The sequence below is a fragment of the Canis lupus genome, chromosome 19 (genome assembly GCF_011100685.1).
Source record: "Canis lupus familiaris isolate Mischka breed German Shepherd chromosome 19, alternate assembly UU_Cfam_GSD_1.0, whole genome shotgun sequence".
Classification (NCBI taxonomy): domain Eukaryota; kingdom Metazoa; phylum Chordata; class Mammalia; order Carnivora; family Canidae; genus Canis; species Canis lupus.
Genome location: NC_049240.1, coordinates 33,220,354 through 33,242,285, shown reverse-complemented (window position 1 = coordinate 33,242,285; position 21,932 = coordinate 33,220,354). Strand labels below are relative to the sequence as shown.

Below are 21,932 nucleotides of genomic sequence, written 5' to 3'. Positions count from 1 at the left end.
GCCGAGGATCACGCCTCCCAGGGAGCCTGCGTGTGTCAGCGCGCGATTCCCCGGCACCGCCCACAGGGCCCAGGCAGCCCTCACAACCCTCGACTGCCCGCCGGGTCGGCACACAACAGCTGACCTAGCCGCCTCCCACCGTCCCAGCAGTCCACGCCCACAGGCGGCCGCCGACTCGGGGCCGACCGGAAGCCCCTCTGCCCCGCGTCGCCGGCGCCGCAGCAAGGGCGGGCGGGAACCGGAAGTTCCGCGGCCCCGACCGTGGGAGCGCCGCCTCGTGGCCTGCACAGGCGCAGTGGAGCGCCCGCGGACTGTGGGAGGGGAGCCGGGAGAGGCGGAGGGGGCGGAGCGGTCCCAGAAGATGGCGGAGGCGGGGGTGAGTCGGGGTCCTCCTGCGGAGCGCGGGGGGCACGGCGCTGCGGGAAGCGGCCCGAGGAGGGGGCGGCTTTCGGGAAGAGGAGCCGCTTGTGGTTGCGCAGCCCGGGAAGCCTGCCGGCAGGTGCGGGTGGCCAGGACCCCAGATGGGGCCTGAAGGGCGAGGGGCCCCGCTGACCTGGAGCAGGGTCGGGAGGTCCGGGAGGGAGCCGCGGGGTCGGGCGGAGGCCACCGCCGAGGCCGAGGCTCCCCGGCAGTGGACGAGTGTGTGCGAGCGGACAGAGCCAGGAGGACGGCGGGAAGGGCGACCCTGGAGGTCGGCGGTGCTGTCAGGATTTGGGAGGCTCGTGGCCGGGAGGCTCAGGCTGGGCGGCGGGGGGGGAGGGGGGGTCCCAAAAGGTAGCTTCTGTAGCAAGTTTAGAATCCGCAAGAAGGCATGTTGATCTCGGTTTGAGGAGTGGGACTTCGGCACTCTGGGTTAGGACCGGACACCTCTGGGGTAGGCGTGTGGGTAAATCCGGAGGGAACACTCGCCAGGACCCAGAAGTCGGCTGGGGATAGTCGCTGGGATTTGGGGGTTGCTCGGTGGGGACTGGCAGTCTGGAGAAGGGAAGCGGTCAGGGGGCGGGGAGGGGCTGGGGGGGGGGGGTGTGCCAGAACAAGTGATGTTGGAAACAAGCATTAAAAGTAAGGTGTCAGCTTGCTGGCCTAGGAAATTGCACCATGGAGGGCTTACTGTTTTGTAGGATTGATGAGGAGATGCTTTAAGAGGGAATGGGGTAGACTTGACAGCTGGGCCACTCAGACCGGCCCAGGTCACTCCTGCAAGGGGAAGGAGGATTGCACTAGGGCTGCAGTGAGACTGAAGGCAGCCAGGCAGGGGCCCGGTGGTGTTTTCCAGCTTGGGGGCTTGGCCCTCCCGGAGTGCCCACCACTGAGTGAAGACCAAGGAAGGGGATGCCCAACCAGTAGGGTCTCCAAGGGGGAAAAGAAAATATTGGCCATGCCCTCTTCCTGTTTTCCCCTTTCACTCTTCCTCTGCGTGTTGTGTTGACCTGTGTGATTTGTTGTAGTTCTCAGAACGTGTCTGAATATACAGTGACCAAGCAGTGAATCATGGACATTTGGGAAGGAGGTGGATTCTTTTTAAACTGACAACTGTTGCTTTCACGAATGGTCGGCTGTACAGGACAGGATAAACGCAGATCAGTAATTTGGGAACAGGCTGTTTTCATTGTTATCAGAAAATTATCCCAAATGATAGCACGTTTGTGTGCTTTTATTTAAGGAGAGTTAAGTTTTTTTCATTGATGTGAATGTGTTTTTCCTGATGTTTATGCTTATTCTGTTTTGAGAACGCCATTCTAATTAAGGAGAGCATATGATGAAAGATGTGAGGCAGCAATTAAATTTTATTATCCAGTAGCCTGCCTGACCTAAACAGGGTAATATGAGGCAGGGAATATACGTCTATGACTATTAATCATTGGAAGATAAATGATCTTGTTTGATTGAGGAGGGGCGGTATTGAAAGTAATAAAATACAACTGGATCTTAAGGTTACTAGAAAATTTTGTTTTCAAATGCCCATTGCCTGAAAGTTGTTTCAGTGGAAGGTATGAACTTTGATTTTCATTCACAAAGTCCTAAATCACTTATCACTTATGTTTTAAAAGGAATAATGTCCTCCATTAACAGATAGTCATATACTGAGGTTTTTCCAGTTTCGATGATTTGTTATTGGCCTGTCTAAACTCTTTGAACTATTTTTATGTTTGTTCAGTAATATCCTTTATAGATATTGTAGGTCAGGGCTCAAGGAAGAATAAGAATTTCTTTTCTTTTTTTTTTTTTAAGATTTTGTTTATTTATTCACAAGAAACACACACACAGAGAGAGAGAGAGAGAGAGAGGCAGAGACAGGCAGAGGGACGCGGGACTCGATCCCAGGTCTCCAGGATCACGCTCTGCTAAATCGCTGAGTCCCCTGAGCTGCTCAAGAATTTCTTATATACCATGGGAGATTTTTGTCAATTTTTGAAAAAAAAACACACACATTGTTTTGCTATTAACAGTAGTTGATTAGTATGACTTTAAAAGTTGCCACTTGTGTGTGGCACTGCTTTGGTATGGAGTTTTTACTTGGAGCAATGTGGTGAAATGGGAAAGAACTCTAAAAGAAGCCAGAGTATTGGAGAGGTGCCGGGAGGGCCCTAGTCCCTGGAGGCACTAGTGGGGGGGGGGGGGGGGGGGGAGAGCTATCTGGTAACAGTGTTATCATCTCAGGAAGTTACTTAACTTTGTTTTGCAAAATGGAAATTAAAAACACTTGCCTCTGTGCCAGGATTACCATTGAGGATCTACTGTGGTATTGTTCTCTCTAAATAATATCTCTGTACTGTACCAAAGCCTTCTTCCCTGGTCAGCAAATTATTTCTTGAGAAATCTAAATTTTTCAAATACAGATTTAAAAAATTTTTTTTTGGAGAAGAATCAAATTTATCATTTTTTTTTCCCCTTTGGGGGAGTTTATTTCCCAGTCAGAAAATCAAATTTATCATTGATGTAAGAATAATATTTAAAGGTATAGGTACATTTTGTTTTAATAAAAAAATATCAATAGGTAATCAGAAAACCAGACTTTACAATAAACAGATTAAGGGGATATTTAATTCCAAGAGCTTGCATTTAAGTAACTCACTCCCCTGTTTTGTGACTGATTATTGTACACAGCATGCTTTTTAAGAAACTTAACTGTTGCATAGTAGGGAGTGAGTGGTCTTCTGGAATTTCGTATCCCTTTGATGAGTCTCCATTTCCAGAAGTTCATTTTACACATTTGTGGTAGCAAGATCCAGTAGTACACACAGCCTTTATCTTGTCACCTCACTTGATCACTTTGGGTTTCATTTGGTATGCTGGTAAAATGAGAAAACCGTTAGATCAGCGGTTTTTAACTTCTTTTGGGTCATGGACTTTTTAAGTACTTGATATAAACTGTGGAGCTCTCCAGAAAAATGCACATATACACAACTGTTTTGTTTTGTTTTGCATCAGGCTCATGAACTCCCTGGAATAGATGATGGCTCAGTTCCCTCCTATTTCTTAAATTTTAGGATACTGTGATTCTAAAGCATTGTTTTATTTTTGTCTCTAGTAATTATTTACTATTGTATTATCATGTAGTCATAAAAATCAGCGTTTTGGATTTTTGAAATATTACCTTAAAAAAGACTCATTCAAATGTACAATCATCAAACAAATGCTGTGTTACTTTTAAAGAAAACTTTTGAGGTGAAGTAGGAAACTATAAACAAGCACTGCCAGGAAAGGTTGAATAAGCAGCTGTGGTAGATAACATAAATAAACAACTTAGAAAGTCTTCTAGCTGGAGGAAATAGTCTGTGGCAACCAGTGGCTCTTAGGAGGGCATTGCCTCTCTGTGGGTATTTGGAAATATGTAGGAACATTTCTGGTTGTCTCAAATGGGTGAGGGATCATGTGCTGGCATTTTGTGGGCATGAGCCAGGGATGATGTTAAGTGTTTTTTGCAAGGCCTGGGGCAGTTCACACAACAAGGAATTGTCCTGCCCAAAATGTCAGTGCCCTCTGTCAAACACTGGTGATTGTGAGCTGGGGCCTGGCACAACTGAAAAAAACACTTTTTTAAAGCTGAGGTTACTATGCTCTTTTAGAAACATAATTCAACACAAAATATCCTTTGCTGTTAATTCATGTTTGGAAAAATCACAGACATAAAACAATGATTTACTAGAGGAATTTGGGCTACGTAAAATGTATATAAACTCTTTGTCCTCCAGTAGCCATTTTAAGAGTAGAAGTTGGGGTGGTTGTTGTGTCTACTGGAAGTCTGGGAGGTTAAGGGTTTTATGAAGTATGCTGGTGTTACACAGCATGTCAATTGGCCAAATGATTTTTTTTTTTCTATAAAACATCTTTTTTCCACCTTGATCTAATAGTTTTAAAGAAGATTTCAAGGCACTGGTACATTTACTCTCATGATCTTTGTGCTGTTATATAGTTGCCTACTTATATTGAAATTATGTCTCAGTTGAGTTAATTTTTCCATGTCTGCCATCTTTTCAATAACCAAATCCCTTTCTATAAACCAATGTGCCAAAAAAGAGGAGTTGGGTTGGAATGGGACTCAGGTTTAGAGGGAAGAGGTTGGGTTTTGGAATCAGACCTAAAGTAAAATGCTGGTTCTGATACTACATGTCATGTGATGATAAGAAAATGCTAAATCTCTTTGACTTTACATTTCATTTGTAAAATGAGGGTGATAATACTTCTCTTTGGATGATTTTGAAGATCAGGGCTAACTAACTCTGTGTCTGGTGTGGAGTAAGCCCTCCATAAATGGATACTATGTCAATAGTCATGATTATGGTGATAATGAAGAATCCTGTAGCAGCTGAACACCTAGCATGCTAATATGCTGGATAGCAGAGCCAGGAAGAGTCTGCAAGACCAGATCAGGAGGAGATGGTTTCTAGGTGTTTTCTGCGTCCGTGAATCAGCCATAAGACATGAGTTTTCTATAGTCCTCCAAGCTATAGAGCTCAGTCATGCTATAGACTAAGTTAGGTTTGTGAGACTAGCTTGAGGGCAGAAGTCCCCCACCCCCGTGAGTGTTGGACACAGAACTTTGGATGTGGCAGAGGTTCAGGAAAACAACAACAAAAAAGTCTGTTTATCACATGGAAGAACTGATAGGCTATGAGAGTTGCTAGTACTCACAAATGTTCTCACTTTCATATTGGTTATTTCTAAAGTCAGTACCTCTCACCAACCCCCAGTTTACACATGGATTTTGTGCCCATAGAAGGTGTCAAATGTTGTTTATCTTAAAACCAATGCACACAAAAGAAAGATCGCTTTCCACTGCCATCATGAGCCACGTGGCTAAACTCCTTACAATCTAGCTATTGGATTACCCTTCATTTTCTTAGCTTCCTTTCTTCTGCTTCCTATTTCAGCTTTTATCACAGTAGCTCTGTGGTTGCAACAGAAGGCTGACTGGGTCCAGGCAGGGGTGGGACACAGCTGTGGTCCTGCCGAGAGTAGGTCAGGTCTGGTTTCTGTGCTTGGTGTATGTGTAGGTAAGTGCGTGGCAGCCTGTGTTTTGTAAGATGCTTTTGTTTTTTTGTTTTGTTTTGTTTTGTTTTGTTTTTTTGTAAGATGCTTTTGTGCAGAAATTCAAATACATAACCTTAAGCATGAAAATGTTTTGTTCCCCTAAAGAGGTCATCCTCATGAGCAAGTCACATTTTATTGTGAGCAGTACAAAATTTTCATTCAGAATATGTTGTTTTCTGTAGACATTTATTTATTTTTTGTAAAGTATAAAGACTTTTACCTAAATCTCCTGGCCCATCTATTCTAAATGATGGGGTTGGAGATTAGGTAGGAGAAACAGAAACCAGGATTTTAATCTTCGAGATTCTGGTGGAACTATTTCAGGTAACCTGCCCTGCTTTTCTTTGAAGTGGAGCAAGCTATTTTTATTATTATTCTAACCTTTGAGCCTTGCAGGTCATTTATTCTGTCCTAGTAAATAGAAGTGTTAACACTTTTTTATTACATCATGCATATAGAAATACTTTTTAAGCCACTTCTTATTCAGTGAATAATTTAAATGAATATATAAGCTTGTCATTTCATTATTTGTACTTTGAAATTCATTAGTACTGAACTCAGAAAAATTGTATGATCATGCATATATTAGACAAACATTGATTTCTTTTTTCTTATCTCTTGCAGGATTTCTGGTAGGTCCTCTTTTAGGATAAGATGCTGTGACTTGAAACACCAGTCTACTTTGATTCACAGACAGTTGGCTTTCCAGCTGGGAAGCCTTCCCCCACCCCCCCTTCCTGGTTTACTGAACTTATGAAACCATGGCAGAAGAAGAGACAGAGTCACCTGGGCCCAAAAAACGTGGCCCCTACATTTCATCTGTCACTAGCAGGAGTGTGAACTTGATGATTCGTGGAGTGGTGCTGTTTTTTATTGGAGTATTTCTTGCATTAGTGTTAAATTTACTTCAGATTCAGAGAAATGTGACACTCTTTCCACCTGATGTGATCGCAAGCATCTTTTCTTCAGCATGGTGGGTACCGCCATGCTGTGGCACAGCCTCAGGTATGTGGAAGTTGCTTCTGTAATGCTTAGAAAGGAAGGAGGGCACATGAGTGCGGATGTTGACTGGGCAGTACTTTTTTTTCCGCTTTAATTTAAATGCAGCAGACCTGTTTTAAGTGAACTTAAAGTTCTATAAGTTGAAGCAAATGCTCACCGTCATGTGACCAGCCACCACAGTCTGGCTGTAGGACATTTCCATGAACCACAGATTCTCTTGTGTTCTCTTGCAGTCCATGCCCCAGCCCCAGCCTCAGGCTTCCACTCATCTGTCTGCCCCTAGATTATTTTTGTCCATTCCACAATGTAATATAAAGTAATCACAGGGTAGGTACTCTTGAGTCTGATTTCTGTCTAACCTATGCACTGTCAATTTTTTTAAGGTATATATATATATATATATATATATATATATATATATATATACTTTTTTTAGGTATATAAATACTGGATATATATATATATATTTTTTTAAGATTTTTATTTATTTATTCAGAGAAAGAGAGAGAGAGAGACAGAGACACAGGCAGAGGAAGAAGCAGGCTCCATGCAGGGAGCCCGATGTGGGACTCGATCCCAGGTCTCTAGGATCAGGCCTGGGGCTGGAGGCAGCGCTAAACCGCTGAGCCACCCAGGCTGCCCCTAAATTTTTTTTTTTTTTAAGATTTTATTTATTTATTCATGAGAGACACAGAGAGAGAGAGAGAGAGAGAGAGGCAGAGACATAGGCAGAGGAAGAAGCAGGCTCCTCACAGGGAGCCTGATGTGGGACTCGATCCCGGATCTTGGGATCATGCCCTGAGCCGAAGGCAGACGTTCAACCACTGAGCGTCCCTGCACTGTAAAATTTTAATCCTAAAAAGAATCTTGCTTCCTTTGGAATGAGGCTTTTAGCTTCTTTATTTTGTCCTTTCTTCAACCTACCTCATATTACTCTGCGTTATTTTGAGGATCATCATCACTGTCTGGCTTTAAGGATTAGATTTGTGTGTGTTATGGCCTTGTTTTTTAGTAGATGAAGGCTTGAAAGATGGAGTAGTTTTATTCAAGTTTAAAGCTTATTTTTCTGATTTTTATACATCCTTTTTCTCTTGCTATTTTGTTTTCAGGTGTAGTTTAAGAATAATGAATACTTAAATTAATAAGGTAGATTCTCTTTGCTTAAAGTCATTATCCTATTACAGTAGTTATTTTAGATCTTTTTTGGTGGACAATGTGTAGCATATAAAGTGGAGCATTTCAGAAAGCCTTCTTAATGCCAAGTTTCCATAATGGATCCTCTTCAGTTTTTTCTAATGATGGAGACCAATAGATTAATAATATTTTATGAAAGAAAGTAATAGATGGAAGACATCATTGTGTGGTAAAAGAAAAGTCTAATCAAGGGAGAAAATTGCTTTTTGGAATGTCTATTTGGTGTCTCATACTTAATATACACCAGTGCCTTGCAATGTAATGTAGATCCTTCTTGACTTCCATCCTAGAGCTGGAAGTTGAAGGGTGAGGAGTTGGGTGTGAGTTGTTTTAGAATGACCTTGTGGAACCTACTGGATGCTGTGTGGATGGAAGGGCACGTTGTGGTCAGGTTTCAGTGTGGCTTCTGTGTTGATGTCTCTATTACAATATTCACATTAAAATTTTGTGAAGGCAATGATTTGTAGTTTCTCAAGGTAATTACATTTTCTGAGAGACCAGGCAAATTCATCCAAATAGAGGGGAAAGCATAAATTATATTTTATCATTCTCTGTTGTGTCTACTAGTCCTCATATATTTTCTTTTCCTTTAAACTCAAAAGAGAAAGATTAAGTTTACCCATTCTTCTTTTCCAGTGTGTTTATTTTCTCATATAGTAAGCTGCTATCTGGCTACCAATTGAAGCTTTTTGGGATTTGGAAGAACATGTCTTTTCAGAACAGACAAAAGGAAGGTCAGGGAGGGAAACTATTACTTATTGAATGCCTCCTAATGTGCTAGGCACATTCCTTAACCCCAAGAATCTGGAAGCCAACTTTGGGAGTGAGATTTTGGCATGGTGTCTACTTTGGGGGAATGAGGAACCTGGGATGAAGAGAGGATGTCTGTGAGCCCAGGGTCTCAGAGGTGGTGGATGATGCAGCTAGGTCCAGTGTCACATGCCAGAGAAGGGGAAAGAGGAAGCTACCCACACTTCCCCTCAACACAGAGTGCCTCTTTTGAAGCTTGCAGATGAAGTGCTGGGCTTGGATGGAATGTACTCTTGTATGTTGTACATTCATGGCTAGGGTGGGAGAGCTGGACTGAGGTTTCATGTACCTCCAGCAAGGAGAGGACCTGGGGCTGCATCTGTCCCTGTGGTGTGGGCACTTTTGCCACAAACTCATATTTAGGAAGAAAAAGTCCAGATGTTAATGCTACATTTCAGTTTCCTTGCTTTTCCCAGCCACTGGGTTTGTCACCCTTACAAGCTTAACTTCATACTTCTCTACTTGGGGGATTTACATTTACATTTCTTGCTTGAGTGTTTCTCTTGAAAGCAGTGCATTCCATGAGGTTCCTGAGCAAACAGAGATAGAGAGCCATTTGGAAATCTAGATCCCAGTTAACCCTGCTACTGATTTTGTGGGATGAGTCATGGTATTTAGTAGATGAGAGTGTAGCGCCAGATTTGTGAAAGTTGCCAAAGGTAGAAAATGGATTCTTGCACCTCCTGTCCCCAATTTTAGAGAAAATATTAAGGAAATAAGAAGTAAATGATACAAGAAACATACCATGTACAAGTTTTATGTGTGATACAAGAAACATAGCATGTACAAGTTTTATGTGTGTTTGAAGTGTGTATATGTTTTTGTGTACATGCACTGGTATGCATTTTCAAAACTCTTCTAGGTTCTTAACCATCTTAAGTCAGAAAAACTGATCATTCTTTGATTTTCCTATCCATCTGATATTCATAGACTGAACAGCTATGAGGTTCTCCAGAATCACCACTTTCTACATGCAAGCAGAAGTGTTTTGGTTATTTGCGGTCTTTCTCTGTAACACATGGTGCTGTAAAATTTGCTAGCAGTGCTTCTAGAGGGACACCCAGTAGGAAATTCTGGTACATTTCCTTTGATCTCATTTTACTTTTCTTAGTTCTCTATTTTTAATTTAATAACGGCTGATGTTTCAAGTTAACTTCTCTATATGTGCAGTGCTTTAGAATCAGAGTTAGAAACCTCTTGAATGTTACAGATGGTTGCAAAGTCATCTTTCTGAAGAATGGATACAGAAAAAAGATAACATTGTATGGGTCAAATAACTAGGGAAATTGACTAGAAAATTGTAAGTAAACAAATTATATTCATACCTATGAAACTAATACCTAACATAAAAAGAAAAAACAAATCTTTCCAGTTTACCCAGGCAGTTCGTCATTTACCCAGATCCTAGAGAGCCGTACAAGACTCCTGCTGTCATCCCCTCAATTTTCTAAGTTTCCATTTTTCTCTTCTTTTGGTCCAGGTCCTTTAGTACTCTGATGGGAATTTTCGGTTTTTTCTTTTTCTGCTTCTAATTTTGTACTCTGCCTGCCTGCCAGTCCCCTCTCCCTTTCATGTGTTGTGCACTCAGCCCCGTAAAAGTGAGTGGCTCCCTATCTGCTACAAATGCAATGGCATTACTTTCTGATTCCCTGGGGTCTGTAGGGTAAAGTCTCTATGATATGACCCTTGCCAACTTTTTTCTTCTTCAGAGTCTTTGGAAGCTCCCTTTTTGCCTAAAGCTTACAATTTCCAGGTGATAGTAGGTATTTTACATTGTACATGCTTTTTACCAGATGCTTGCCTTGGATTAGAAAACCCCTTCCGCACCACTGACCTGCTGAACTCAGCTCCTGCCTTAGGGGCCACCTCTTCTGTGAAGCTTTCCTGACACTCCAGCACCCTGCCTCCCCTCAGCACATGTCAGGAGAAGACTGGGCCCCCACTAGGCCCTGTCAGTGCCTCCCCTAACGTGTTACTGTATTGAATTGTTTCTGTGCTCACTCTGAGGCTGGAATCATGTCTTACTCTTTTTTCTTTTTAAATCCTCAGCAAATATCAAGAACTGGACAGGTTATGGGAGCTTAAGTATCTATTGAGTGAAACATTGCATATGCTGGAGTAGTTTTCCGTGAAAGTCTATCACATTCAATGGCTTTGTTTTCTTCAGCCCCTCTTCCTTGCAAAACATTTGATTTAACTGTTCTTCTTAGTCCATCACGGAATTAAACACACTCCCATGAAGAAGTGATGACTTAATATTGATGTTTTACAAACTACTTCTGGTTTTGGCTTGGTAACACAGTAACTGGTCACTGGGAAGTAACATAAATCTATCCCAAGAAATGTTACTTTGTATCAGAGAACCCTATTAAGCAGAATGATGTTTGCAAGTAACATTACACGGGCATGATTTTAACAATCTCTCTTGTTAAAATAAGAAAGTGGAGAAAGGAAAAAGAAGCCCCAGACCGGACATAGTTCTGCTGAGCTCTCAAATGGTGGAGCCTCACTGTGCTGTAGTTATTGCTATCAGACTCTGCCGTGCCTTTATTTAAAGGGAAGGAAGAAGACATTTAATGGGAAGTGACAAGCTTCCTCGAATTCTCCTCCTCAGTGAGCAACTGAGAACCATGCATACTCAATGGATTTGATTTTTATTGGCAAATCCCAAGGTTGGCAGCGTGGCAGTTTAAATTCCTTTTTGTGTTTTTGCTTTCTCTCCTCAGTTGTCTCTCACTTGTGAGTCTGACATCACATGCATACAAATCTAGTCAATTTTACTTATTTATATCTTTGCACACACGTCAGTATTCTCTATGTGATAATTCTTTACCTGTGGCATCAGCTGCTGAGGAAAATTGACTTGGAATGCCTGATCTTAGTTGATTTTACTCAGCAACAGGCACAGGGAGGAGAGAGTGAGAGTGAGAGTGAAGAATGACATGAGCTGTTAGTTTCATGACCCCTGGAGAAAAAAAAAAGTAATATTCATTTAGATGTATTTCAACTGTTAGGCATGCTTGTTGCCATTTTAATTTTGTAGAAATTGGGAAACGCTGTCAGTTAATCTCCCAGGATTTTAGAACCAAGCCTTTTAAACAGGAATATGATATGAAAGTTTTAAATTTGCTGATAGTTGTTGGAGGTCCGCATTGCTGAAATTTGTTGTTAATCTCTTGATGGTCTGTGAGCCATCTATATACACACAGCAAAAGCCCAACTCAGAAGAGCACTTTCAGTCTTGTGGATTAGAACACATGTACATCATTGCAGCTGCTCACCCCCAGATGAAAGGGTGGCTGTGCGGCCTCTTTTTAATAATGTTCCATTGGTCTGCTAGCCTGTGATTTTTTATATTAATTTATTTCCATTTTTCCTTAAAGATTGAATGCTTCATTTGTAAGAAATAGCTAGTCAATACCAGGGCAGACAAGGGGTTCCTGATCCTTAGGCACTCAGATTTTGGTAGCATTGGACATTTTAAACATTGCTTTTCAACTGATGTGACAATTGTGTCTTTATTACTTAATGGCAACATAAACCATTCTGTTTTTAGGAAGATTAACAAGTCAAAGCTATCGAGTTATTTCCTGTTAAGTTTAGTCTGTAGAAGTGCATTTTCCTTAAAACTTGTTGAAGAATGTTTTGGTTCATTAAGGTCTTTTTTAAATGACTAACTTAGCATTTAAAATCTTCTCCCATTAAATGAATAAAATGTTGAAGCTTGGCAAGTATTTTAATTAAAAATTCGGTGCAACTATTTAGAGTCTCAATCATAGACATTTTGCATACAGTTATTCATAATTATATGGTTGACATTCAGGATATTCTTTCCAAAACTAAGAAATATACTAAAATGATTTCTCCTTATTTTTAAGACTGAATTTAAATTTTAACTGAAAATCATTGTTCTCATAGATTGTTTCCTAAGTTTCTCTATGTGCAGAATGAGGCTTACATGTAGATTTCTGTTGCAAGTTTCCCGTTTTGACAGTATGACCTAGTCTCTTTAGAGGGTCAGGGTAAAGGGGAATGTCAGGACACAGCACTGGGTGCTGAAGACAAGCTGGAGGCACTAGGATAATCTGTACAACAGGACGGCTATAGACATCCGAACAAATACTGTGTGTGTGATGACCTTATTGTACGCATTTATGCTTCTAGCTTCTCGCTTTTCTTTAGACAGTTGGTGGCATTTTATAGCATGCTTCATGGTTATGTAGTTCAGAGAGAACATTGCTTAACTGCCAGCTGGTTTGATGTTTTCAAATCTCAGAGATGGTAGTAGTGGAGAAGTAGCATGAACCATCTAGTCCAAACTGCTAAATTGTGAATCATACACTGAAATCGTGCTCTGCCAATTATAATTTGGAATTCTCTTGTAATCATTTATGGTGCTTTCTTCAGTGGTGTTATTTATTTTTCTTTCTTTTGGGAGGTAAGTTTAAAAATATTGGTGACTGATGTTATATAACTTGGAGAGCTTGTAAAACAATCTTTCAAATGCTTATGGGGGTCGTAGTAACTCTTTTCACTTAGGTTTTTGCCATTTTGGCATTGGAGATGACTTAATTTTTTTTCTTTTTCTTTCCACAGCTGTGATTGGGTTATTATACCCTTGCATTGACAGGCATCTAGGAGAGCCACATAAATTTAAAAGAGAGTGGTCCAGTGTGATGCGGTGCGTAGCCGTCTTTGTTGGTATAAATCATGCCAGCGCTGTATCCTTTCCACTGTAATGAAATGCATAATCACAAAGCAGCTCCAACAAGCCAAAGGTTAAACAGTTCCTTGCAACTTCACTATTGTCAAATTGTGATATGTCCCCTTAGTCGTAAAAAGAATGTGTGGCGTATTGTTGAAACATCACAGTAGCAGCTGTGTTGTTACTGGATGGGGTATAACCTTCCATTTAAATCCCCATGTTTCAGTATCACTGAGAAACTTTGCACATTTAAACATTTTACGTGTTTTTCTTAAATTAGGTTGCTTAATTCTGTATAGTTTTGGTAACTCTAAGATTGAAACAAGTACATTTTCAAAGGATTTCTTTCCTCTCTCTTTTTGTTTAAGACTTGCCAATGAGGACATGTGGCTTCAGGTGCCAGCTGTTTTTGGTTTGTTGTTAATTTAAGGAACTTATGATTTTTTCCAAAAAAGACTCATCTATTGGTTTTAATCAATGCCAGCAAAGCACATAAATTTTCTTAAAGGTGGCATAAGTAGAAATATTCAGCTTAGACATTGGCCAAAAAGAACTTTTGTCCCTAAAGTACGTAACTTTTCAAGTTTGATCATTTATGGATTCTGACATTTTATTTAGTGATTAATGAGTGTTTTTAGACTATACCAGCTAGAAGGGCAAAGTAGCCTCTATTTCCCTTCTCCCCGCTGTCTTCTCCCTGGCACCCAGAAAAAAAGTCCACCCCAGAATGAGAAAGTTTTTGCCCTCATAAAACTTTCACTGTGGCATCCTCCCTGTTGTTTATTCTCTTCTCCCCTACCCCTGACTTTCCTTTGTTAGAAGAAAATCTGTAACAGGCTAGTTCAGTAGTACCTTTTCTAGAAGACGTGGCTTAGAGAGTGGAGGGGCAGAACCTTGGTGCCAGGAAGAGCATGGAATGCAGGTCAAGCTGCCCAGGTCCCCTCTCTTTGCTCTGCACCTGGCTCAGGACTAGAGATTAGCTGGAGAGAGGGGAGAGGGTGGGTCACGTGGCAGGTGGATTCCTGTGTCTTTAACAGGAAGTATTGAACTGTTTTGGAGAAGCTTGGGACAGGAACCAAGGACCCACTTGGCTGGGTCCTCCATTCTGCAAACACATTCACCTTTCTGTTCCCAATTGTACTAGCCCCTGGGGATCTGTGGGTTTAGAAGCCCTTTAGTGGCAGTTACTAGTTTGATTTTCCATTTCCTTTCATATTAAAGGATTTCCCAACATGTTTAGCTAGATGAAATCTTTAAGATTTAGTATATTATAGTAAACAAATTTAGTAGTTGGGAGGGCTTAAAAAGATAGACTCACAGAATATTGTATCTAGAGGAAAACTTAGAAATCACCTAGTTCCACATTTTCTTTATTAAGATAGTAAGACAAATGAAAGTTAGAGGGTTTAGGTACTTTGCTAAGGCATTCATACTGCAAGGCTGCAACAGAGCAGAGAGCAGACCCCAGAGATCCTGGCTCGAGTCTAGGAAGGGCTCCATCTCCTAGTCGGGAGCCCCCTAAGCATGTAAATTCCCCTCCCAACTGATGCATTAGACCTTTCTATCCCATATGTTTCAGAGAAATTTAGATAGCCTTTTCTGGAATTTAAAAACCTTTATATATCTAATTTAAGTTTTTTGCTTCAGCCATTCTTTTCTTTCTCTGTCAATGAATACTTGAATATAGGGATTTTTAACTCTTCTGTCTACCCTTGAAGCAAAACCCAAAATGTCTGCAAAATTTATAACATAGACTTAATAATATTAGATCCCTTAGACTAGAGAAGATCCCATGGTTCTATTTTTCAGATAAAAGTATTTTACTGGTTTACCCTAGAAACTTTATTTTGTTTTGACCTTTAATAAAGTTAATTTAGTTATCAAAGATAGAACTCAGTGAATATAAAATTCTGCTCTTTATAAAAATGTTTACTGCACAGAAAAATCAGAGCATATAACCTTTTCTTTGGAGTTTTAGGTGTAATACCTGCTAAAGAATAATAAAAGCTTTTACAGAAAGCATACCATAAATAATAGTTTTTGTTTTTGTTTTTTTGATAAATCAAGCCTAATCAAGAAATGACCTTGAGGGAATGGCCAGCAACAGCCATCATATGCTGAGAAGTAAGCAAAGCTGGTGTTGGAGATACCAGCTGGTGTGGCAGAGGCAGGATGGGGATGGGTGGTGGTGGTTAAAGACGAGCTGTTAAAGGAAGTGGGAAATAGTTTTATATGCATTTTTTTGAACTTCTCCTCTCTTCTCTGTAGTTGCAGCATGGCCAGTTAGTTTGGCGAGCTATCTAGTTTCCCTGGGGGAGCTGGATATAGAGCCAAGATGTGGCCTTTGGGACTTAGATAATGCCCTTTTAATGATACTTGAAATTAATTCCTTTAGTGTAATCCTCTAGCAAAGAAATGAGAAAATTGAATTTGTAAAGCTTCGTTTTGCCAGAGATTTTGGAGTAGAAAAGGGCTGTACATTTGTGAATAGATGCTTAAGTAGGTGACGGAAATAAAATATCATTTGAGCAAACTGTCCTATACCAGAAAGTCTCAGGCACCAAAATAACTTGGCAGGTTGCAAGATAATGTTCACTTCAAGGCTTTATCCTCAACAAATTAAAACTAGAACAGTTGACATAATAGAAAGGGATACTGTGTCCTTGGTCCTCTTGTTTCTGAACTGCATTATTATAAAATGTGTCTGTCAGTAAATCATATAGAGAATGTGGTACCCTGTTAAATAGCTGTCAACTCTTCTATTTTCAAGTTCTTGTATGATTCTCAAGTAATTCTGAACCTGTTTGAGAAGTAATATTGGTTTCTTTTTTAGCAAAAGTGTGTTCCTTTAGCAATACTTGTGTTCTCAGGCTTTTGGTTACATTTTTAGCAAAGAAAGCATTTCTCAAATAATGGGTCTGATCTTATAATTGTGACTGTAGATAGAGGGCTTTTTTTTTTTTTTTTTTCTTTTTGGACTACAAGTAGGTGGGATCTATTAATGAAATATCCTGCCCTCTGTGTGTCTTTGGTAAATATCAGAGACAATTTTAATCTCACCTAATGTTGTCCTGCATTGTATGAAAAGACTGAACACACTCTAGAATAAGCACTCAATTCCCCTCTCAACAGTAACATCTCTTATTTTAGAAAAATGAATAGGCGCTATTACTTAGTTACAAGTTTTAAGATGACTCTTTAACACCAATCTCAGAAAGTGGATTTTGATAACAACATACAGTTGTCTCTCACACTGGCTGCACTCTCCATTGGACTATGGTGGACCTTTGATAGATCTAGAAGTGGTTTTGGCCTTGGAGTAGGAATTGCTTTCTTGGCAACCTTGGTCACTCAGCTGCTAGTCTATAATGGTGTTTATCAGTAAGTATTCTTCTTGGTGCTTGTTTGTTAAAAGAAAGAAATGACAACTGATTTCATTTTTTTTTTTTTATGACAACTGATTTCAGAATTGAGATCTTAAGTTAGCCACTTTAATGTACAGAGTAACTTATTTCTGTTCTCATTATCTTTTAAGTGTCATTGTACTTCTTCCATGGGTTGTTAAAAACATTTCTATTATTCTAGATATACATCTCCAGATTTTCTCTATGTTCGTTCTTGGTTACCATGTATATTTTTTGCTGGAGGCATAACAATGGGAAACATTGGTCGACAACTGGCAATGGTAAGCTGATGCTTATTTCATCTGTTACTGAGATGTGGACAAGCTTTCTCCAAGCCAAGCATACTAAAAGTTGAAGGAATTGCTGGATAGAAAAGCTAAAACGTGTTACAGATAAGGTGATAGGAATTATCCTCTAATTTTTTAATTTTTTTTTTAAATTTATTTATGATAGAGAGAGAGAGGCAGAGACATAGGCAGAGGGAGAAGCAAGCTCCATGCACCGGGAGCCCGACGTGGGATTCGATCCCGGGTCTCCAGGATCGTGCCCTGGGCCAAAGGCAGGCGCTAAACCACTGCGCCACCCAGGGATCCCTATCCTCTAATTTTTTAAAACGAATCTGTAGGTGTCTGCTCTATCAAAAAGTGAAAAGAGGCATTACTAATAACTCTGTTGCTTTAATAGATATAAATTAGGACTACTTCTGGCAAATCAAGATATTTGAACATTTTAGTTAAGAAAATGGATACTGTTGGTCACCCCAGTCATACATAGATGACAAAGGACAGGGAACAGGATTCAAAGGCCACAGCAGTTCATGAATAAGTGCTGTCACTTCTATCATTATGGCCAGCTAGGAGAATTGTAGCCAGCTAGGAGAATTGAGTGGCTTATGTGGCTATCTTTTTGATAATCTGGTCACCTAATTATTTTAAGCCTGTTAGTTTCCCTTATCTTGAATTGTTGGTGTACCTCTGTAGCTGTACTTCTAAAATACTGTTTTGACCAGAATATTTTGCTAATGTTAATAGATTTTTTCCTTGAAATTGTAAAGTGATTTGAGAAAATATTATCTGAATTCTTCCTATCAGTCCTGTCCTTAAGTTCATGACCTTTCCTTTGCTGAGTCACCTTACTAAGCACTCAAAGAAACCTCTTGTGCTTCCTTTCGTATTATAGGGGTTGACTTACTGTTAGGTACTGTTATTATTTGCTTGTAATGCAGAAATCTTGTCTTCTGCCTGCATTTGCTATGTCTCTTTCACTTCTTGACTGTAAACTTTCTTTTTCCCTATCATATTTGTCATTTACTTCTAATCCTTGCATAAATCTCAGATTCTTTGACAAATAAAGTGGGCATACATTAATAAAGTATCAATTTTTAGTCTGTATGGAAATTGCTATTCAGAATAAACCTTAATCTGTTAACCTTTTAACCTTTTTAATTTTTACAGTATGAATGTAAAGTTACTGCAGAAAAATCTCATCAGGAATGAAGAAGCAAAAATATATCTTTTGTACAAAAAACAAGAAGAAAAGGGCATGGAAATGATAACTATATCAAAACTTTGGACTGTCAAATTGCCAGGATGCAGTTTTCCCCTTGATTGGTGTATACATATATGTGTGTGTGTGTGTGTGTGTATGCGTATATATAGACATAAATATATACGCATACACACACACATATGTATGCACATATGCATACATATGCACATACACATATATTACTATATTACTGCAATCTGTGATTGCTTCATCTGTAAATCAGTTACAAACCTTGATGTATTTGACTTAAATAACTATAAAATATATATATGCACTACATTAAACATGTTCATTAATAGATGAAATTTTTTAATTAATTTTTTAAACATACCATATATTGTATCACAATGTTGATGTGCCAAAATATTGTTATTGTCATGCAGAGTATAAGAATGCTTGAACAGTTTATAAACTTAGTGAAATAAAATACAAAGAAAGCCAAAAAAGAGAAAAAAAAAAAAAAGAAAAATGGAAAGTTAGAATATTCTCTTTTGCTTACTGTTGCACCTTTTCATTTTTCTAATCACAGCAGTATGGGTTATGGGTGCCCTGAAGTATGGTTAGTTTCTATTTTAATGTTGTCTCAGAGAGCTTTGGGTGTTTTAATTTATAATGAAAATGAACTTCCACAGAACATTTTCAAACCTGCATTACTGGAGAGTGTCCAAAAAGGAATTATACTGGAGGTAAAAGTGATGAGTAGGAGAGGTTATCAGCATTAAATTGTTTCAAGTCAAAGTCTGCAAGACTACATATAATTAAAAGAAGGCACCATTGGGAAATTTAGCTAGAATAAATATGTTGTAGAAATACAAATGACCTTTTGCAGTGCCACAGAGTCTTAAATGATATTGTCACTTGCAATACAGTATCCCATTGCTTTTGCACATGGAACATGCAAGAAACCCCAAACAGCAAAATGAAGTTTCTAATTCTCCTAGATTCTGTAATCTGTTGGGTTCTATGAAGTAAAACCACATTGGTGGGGCTGGGTCATGTGACTGACTGTCAGTGGAATGCCATTTGGGAGATGGAGGAGCACATCACTTTTTACATATTCACATGTCTATTAGTGAACAGTTCGAGCCTGCTCAAGAATGTCCTGAGATGGCATATACTGTGCATGTTAAAGATCTCAATAGCGGTTTTGTGCATATCTTTCCAACAATGGGAACCATTTAAATGTGTTTACATATTTTTAGTTAACTTTTTCCCTATTTTTGAAATTGATGGCAATTGTCTGATACATAAGGGTGGAACTTTCAGCTTACTTTGGGGGTGTGTGTGTGTGTGTGTATGTGTTGGATTGAGTGAAAGAGATGATGTACGTGTGAAAATGTATGTGCATGTGCCTGTGCTCTCGTAATATGTCAACTAGATAAATATCTAGTTTCAATTTTGGGTTTTAAAACCATTGCTGTCAGACTGACATCTCATGCCAAACTGTAATCTGCTTTTACATTTTAAGGCTGAAAGTGTGAAAATCCTAAAAGGATTTCATATTGAATATATGTACACAATCTTAACTATAGTGGTGGTAAACATACTACTATAATTTATTATTCTATCTTCCAGATAATGTTATTCATTTAGAACAAATAAGGTATATTTTTAGAAACAACTTTGTAAGCACTATAAATCTTTAATAAGTTATAAGGTCTATGATGTGTTTACTTTGAAAATTGCTGTTAAAAGCAAGATGTATTAAATATATAATTATCATCTTGATTAAGAGTCTTTCTTTTTCTTCCTCGTGCTAAATCTTAGAATCTAATTTTGAGGATTAATTTAATAAGATTAACATGTATGGTTGAATTTGCTAAGAAATAATGAAAGGAAACCGAGTCTAATAATGTTACAGGAATTGAATGATTATCACTTGGGAATTCTCAGATTGTTTTCAGATGATCTAGAAAACAAAAGATATTAATGGCAAAAAATAAAATTGTTTTTATGTTTTGATAAGTATGTGAATGTATTACATCCATTTTTTTTTTTTGCAATGAATGAAAGTGGTAAACATCTTTTAACATTGCTACATTGGTAATGTTTCCTTTTATTAAAGTTCTGGCAAGTGAACACTTGAAAACTGAAACTTAGTTCTGCAAAAGCACAAGAAAACAATTAAGATTAACTAGTCAGAATCCTGCTAATACTTTTGTTATAAAATTTATTGTTTTCACTGAGCGATTTTATTTTATTTTATTATTTTATTTTTTTAAGGAAATTCCTGGTTTTTATTTATTTTTTATTTATTTTTATTTTTTTATTTTTTAGTTTTAATTAAGATCACTGGAATCTCCTTGTGGTGCACACACTCATGCAGCCTGTATTTTCTAGGTGGAATTCAGACTTGAGCATTGTTAAATACCTCTCTAATCTTTGGCTCACTTGTCTGCATGATGAAGTACCACTGACTCTTGAACAATGTGGGTGTAGGGTGCAGACCTCTGCACAGTCTAAAATCTGCATATGACTTTGGATTCCCCCAAAACTTAACTATGCAGCCTTAATGATTACATAGTCAATTGACACATATTTTGTGTTGTGTTCTGTATATTGTATTCTTATAATAAAGACAGAGATAATAAAATGTTCTTAAGAAAATCATAAGGTAGAGAAAATATATTTACAGTGCTGTACCACATTTATTGAAAAAAATCCATCTATAAATGGACCCGTGTGGTTCAAACCCATGTTGTTCAAGGACCAACTGTGTATTCTGTGTAAGGTAATTCTTCCAGTGATGGTCTGTGTGTAGTAGAGTCTTAGCTTTGTGTGTCTGGGAGAATCTGCCTCATTCTCCCAGAAGAGCTTAGCAGGCTTTAGAATTCTAGGTTCATAGGTTCCCTCCTGCTCCCATCATGTTGAGGACTTTTAACTCATCATTTATGCCATCTAATGTTGCAGACAGTAAATCTGCTATTAGTGTGATTTTCTTTTAGGTAATCTTGTCTTTTCTCTCCAGGAGCTTTTTTTTTTTTTTTTTTCTTTTTTAAAAAGATTTTATTTATTTATTCATGAGAGACACAGACAGAGAGAGAGGCAGAGACACAGGAGAAGCAGGCTCCATACAGGGAGCCCGATGTGGGACTCCATCTCGGGTCTCCAGGATCACACCCTGGGCTGAACGCGGCACTAAACCACTGAGCCACCTGGGCTGCCCTCTCTCCAGGAGCTTTTATGCAGTATTTTATCTTCAAAGTTACTCAGTTTCACTTTCACCTGTTTAGATTTGTTTTCACTCTTCTTGCTCGGTATTCAGTTTGCACTTTCATTCTGTGTGCTCACGTCTTCAATTTTGGGAGAAATTTCAATCTGGCTGCCTCAGATACTGGTATCATATGGGAACTTGTAAAAGTATGCTAATGCCTGGTTCCTAACCCCCAGAGATTCTAAAATAATTGGCCTGGGGTGTGCCCTGAACATTAGGATTTTCATAAATTCCCCAGGTGGTTTTAATGTGCAGCCCAGATTGCCATTCATTGGTGTAGATGCATGTTAGATGAGAGGAACGTTCCAGGTGAGAGAGAGATTGTAACTTTGGAAAGGAAGAGTGAGGGGCACATTAAGATACATTTTAGACTAAGTCATCTGAAGTTGACTTGAGTTTGAAGGTTAAGGAAGAGAAGTGTGACTTATCGTTTCTTCCTTGGAAAACTAGGTAGATGGTATTTTCATAAACCAAAGGAATGCAGAGAAGCAGGTGAGTGGGTAAAGTTAATGAGTTAAGT

At 39.1% G+C, this 21,932-nt stretch overlaps 1 protein-coding gene across 6 annotated transcripts; it reads left to right on the top strand.

Annotated features, from left to right (window-relative positions):
- The first annotated feature begins 244 nt into the window (after positions 1 to 244).
- Positions 245 to 20,163, top strand: INSIG2 (insulin induced gene 2). 6 transcript variants are annotated; one of them, XM_038564979.1, is made up of 6 exons: positions 246 to 376; positions 6,160 to 6,540; positions 13,138 to 13,262; positions 16,461 to 16,627; positions 16,832 to 16,931; positions 18,105 to 20,163. In XM_038564979.1, exons 2-6 carry the CDS (start codon positions 6,297 to 6,299, stop codon positions 18,144 to 18,146), a joined length of 678 nt encoding a protein of 225 aa, XP_038420907.1. In that variant the 5' UTR covers positions 246 to 376; positions 6,160 to 6,296; the 3' UTR covers positions 18,147 to 20,163. The 6 variants fall into 6 exon arrangements, with proteins under 6 accessions (XP_038420910.1, XP_038420912.1, XP_038420907.1 ...); XM_038564983.1 differs by having other exon boundaries at positions 320 to 376; positions 6,160 to 6,167; XM_038564980.1 differs by having other exon boundaries at positions 361 to 499.
- The last annotated feature ends 1,769 nt before the right edge of the window (positions 20,164 to 21,932 follow it).